We start from the raw sequence: 3,805 nt of genomic DNA on the forward strand, positions 1-3,805 counted from the left end.
AACCATAACTAGTCAAAATACTTCATTATTACAGCTACTATTTTCAGTCTTTTCATCAGCACTGCTAACACAAATAATGTGTAAAGTGTCAAAACATAATAAAATTATTCCCAGCCTTTCTATTTAACCTTGCCACTCTGACCACCTCTCCCCTGACTTCACGGGGTCCATCCTAATTTAATATTGATCTAAATAAAACAGGCTGCCAGTAAACATGTATCTCAAAGTTAAATAGGAATTATTTTTAAAGTACTACAAGGACATAATTAAAGCTTTCCAGACAGACGTTCATGAATACATTGTTGATAACATAGAAAAACTAGAGACAGTCTAAACTTACAAACTGAGACATTGGTTGAGTAAACGGTGGTGTAACACGACATTAAAACTGATGTAAAAATAGGTTTAACATTGAATGAAATAAGAGTATCGTTCCACTTTTGGTGGGGAAAAGTGTGTGTGTGTATTTTACACATGCACATAAAAAAATGGGTACACACTAAAGTGTTAATTGGGATTACCTCCGGGTGGTCACGTTATGGTTTCTTTTATTTTGCTCTTTTTGCTTGTCTGTATTTTCTCATTTTTCTCAAATAATGTGTATTACCTGTGAATTCAAAATAATTTGTTTGTCTTTGAGATATATTACATAATGTATTTTCAGCTTTATTATTGGAAAAATCTGTGCCCTTATTCCATTTCAACTAAAACAATTTGAGGTTTGTATCATTTATTTCCTTTGAGTACTCTGTTGTACAGTTTTTGCTAAAGACTAATGATAAGGCTAAAAGGCAAGAAAAGCAACCAGACTGGATACTTAAATAAGTTTGGATTAAATAACCAAGAGCTGATAGCTACAAACTAGAATTTAATTTTCTTTTTCTCAATCATTAATTTGTTTGTCTTCCATTTTTAAAAGCATGCTGATCCCATTTTCAATGAAGAATTGCTTCCAGTTACTTTGTAACCTCAAGGTCCCAGCAGCTGGTTTTAAAGACACAGTTAAAAGTGGGCTCATTTTACAGTCAGTTTCCAATGATGTTTACCAAAACCTGGCTGTAGAAGACTGGATCCATGACCATATGAATCTAGAAGCCAAGCCGGTTCTTTTCTTTTGGAGGAATTCTCCCTCTGTTGTAATTGGTCGGCATCAGAACCCTTGGCAGGAATGTAACCTGAATCTGATGAGAGAAGAAGGCGTAAAACTAGCTCGGAGGAGAAGTGGAGGAGGAACAGTCTACCATGATATGGGTAACATCAACTTGACTTTTTTTACAACCAAAAGAAAGTACGATAGGATGGAAAATCTAAAATTAGTTGTTAAAGCTCTGAAGGCTGTCCAGCCGCAGCTGGATGTGCGGGCTACCAAGAGGTTTGACCTTTTACTTGATGGACAGTTTAAAATCTCAGGAACAGCTTCCAAGATTGGCCAGACCGCTGCTTATCACCACTGCACTTTGCTGTGCAGTACCGATGGGACCTTCTTGTCATCTCTGCTGAAGAGCCCTTACCAAGGGGTCAGGAGTACTGCCACTGCGAGCACACCTGCCTTAGTAAAAAATCTTATGGAAAAAGATCCCACTCTGACCTGTGAAGTAGTGATAAATGCTGTAGCCACAGAGTATGCGACATCTCATCAAATCGATAATCACATTCACCTAATAAACCCAACAGACGAGACGCTGTTTCCTGGAATAAACAGCATAGCCAAAGAACTACAGACCTGGGAGTGGATATATGGCAAAACTCCAAAGTTCAGTGTAAACACCTCCTTCAATGTGTTATATGAACATTCACACTTGGAAATTAAAGTATTCTTAGACATAAAGAATGGAAGAATTGAAATCTGTAATATTGAAGCACCTGACCATTGGTTGCCACTGGAAATACGTGACAAGTTAAATTCAGGTTTTATTGGTAGTAAATTTTGCCCAGTTGAAACAACTATGCTTACAAGTATATTACATAGAACATGTCCAGAAGATGATGAACTACACAGTAAATGGAATATGCTCTGTGAAAAAATTAAGGGAATAATGTGATTCCAAGTAAATTTCTTAATATTGACAGTTTCAATGAGAGAATTAAAAATGTTTACAGTACATTGTATGTCTCTTAAAATAAAAAAGATCTAGTCTCCTTCAGTAACTTCTCCCCATTTGAAATTGTCTATCACCTATCCTAGTCCATATTTTCCATTGACCTCTAAGATTCTCTCTCTCTGTCTATATTGATTTTAATACCTGGCTGCATTTGTATTTCACCTCCTTCCTCTGTTACCATCTTGGGCTTGTATACCATATGGGACACTCTGACCTCAGAGTTAGTTCTCTTTCTTACCGCTAGGGAATATAACCCCAGCTTCTTGCCACCTCTGATACCTTAAACTCTAAAATTCTCCCGTTTCATTGTTTCCTTATCCTTCCATCCTCTCCCATTAAATCAAGCTTATTGCACTTTTTTTTTTTTTTTTTTTTTTTGTCAAAGCTGCCATGAATATTGGGGTATATCTCTTTTTGAAGGATATTTATTTTTTTTGTGGTATGCGGGCCTCTCACCGCTGCGGCCCCTCCCGCCGCGGAGCACAGGCTCCAGACACACAGGCCCAGCGGCCACGGCCCACGGGCCCAGGCGCTCCGCGGCACGCGGGATCCTCCCAGACCGGGGCACGAACCCATATCCCCCGCATCGGCAGGCGGACCCCCAACCGCTGCGCCACCAGGGAAGCCCAAGCTTATTGCACTTTTCTAAGCCGATAACTTTTCCTCAGTCTCTTGCTTCAACTCCATTTCTTGCCAGCATTCTCATTTGTTTCTCTTGACCTATCATAGCCACGCTTTTTTTTTTTTTCCCAACAATTGATTTCCACTCTTATACCCAGATGGCAGGCAATGCTAGAAGAAAATTCACATAATCTATAGTTTTCAACTTGTATTTCTTTGTTCTGCTGGTACCAGATTCGACTCACCCGTTGACTCCCCCTCATTCTTCAGAGGCCTTATTCGTAAATGTTCCCACTCTTCCTAAGCTCAGAATTCCATTACTCTTAATCTGGTCACAAACCTTGATTTATAATTTGAGAGTGGAGGCTTTCAGAAATGAGCTCCTTCAGCGCCCCCATGTTCTCTGCTTCAACTTTTCTCATTTCATTCCATCTCAAAGAATTGGCTCGAGAATTGGCTTGTGGCTTTTTCCTCTCCAGCCTGTTTGTGCTTTGTATTGTACTATCAGTTATGTATCTCCTTTATCTTGCCTAACTCTCTCGCGACTTTCACTGGATCTTTAGCCTTAGCGAATAGACACGCTCATGTCTCCCCTTTCCTGAAGACTCCTGCTCAAGGCTTTACTCTGTTTATCTCCTACTCTGTTTATCTCCATCACTTCATTGTCAAACTTTTTCAAAGGGTACCACCACTGCCAACCATTTCCTGTCTCTACAGTTCACTCACCTACTCCTCTTATTTCTACAGTAGTTCCTACATGTTTATTGAGTGCCTGCCCTGTGCCAGGTACTTTGCTAGTTGTTGGATGTTCATGGTGAGTGAAAGCAACATGCTCACTGAGCTTAAGAACTGACAGTTTAGAGCAGTGGTTTCAAACTTTTTAAAAATTGGAGTAAAAAAATGTATTTGATATTGTGCACCAGCACACACATACGTTGCCTATACCTAACAAGTTTCACAATACGATGCTTATCCTTTACTACTTACTTATCTGATATTTTATATTCAATTTTATTTCTTTTAAAACTTGACTTTGTGACCCATTAATAGGTCAAGACTTGAGTTTTTTAAAACTAGGGAAA

At 39.1% G+C, this 3,805-nt stretch overlaps 1 protein-coding gene across 1 annotated transcript; it reads left to right on the forward strand.

The window, feature by feature from the left end:
• The first annotated feature begins 896 nt into the window (after positions 1 to 896).
• Positions 897 to 2,113, forward strand: LIPT1 (lipoyltransferase 1). The gene has a single exon (XM_007466885.1). The coding sequence runs from the start codon at positions 921 to 923 to the stop codon at positions 2,040 to 2,042; it is 1,122 nt and encodes a 373-aa protein (XP_007466947.1). The 5' UTR covers positions 897 to 920; the 3' UTR covers positions 2,043 to 2,113.
• The last annotated feature ends 1,692 nt before the right edge of the window (positions 2,114 to 3,805 follow it).

Source organism: Lipotes vexillifer, unplaced genomic scaffold (genome assembly GCF_000442215.2).
Source record: "Lipotes vexillifer unplaced genomic scaffold, Lipotes_vexillifer_v1.1 scaffold28, whole genome shotgun sequence".
Lineage (NCBI taxonomy): Eukaryota > Metazoa > Chordata > Mammalia > Artiodactyla > Lipotidae > Lipotes > Lipotes vexillifer.

Bases quoted from the DNA above. Each gene is read 5' to 3' on its own strand.
- LIPT1 (XM_007466885.1), top strand. From the start codon at position 921: ATGCTGATCCCATTTTCAATGAAGAATTGCTTCCAGTTACTTTGTAAC.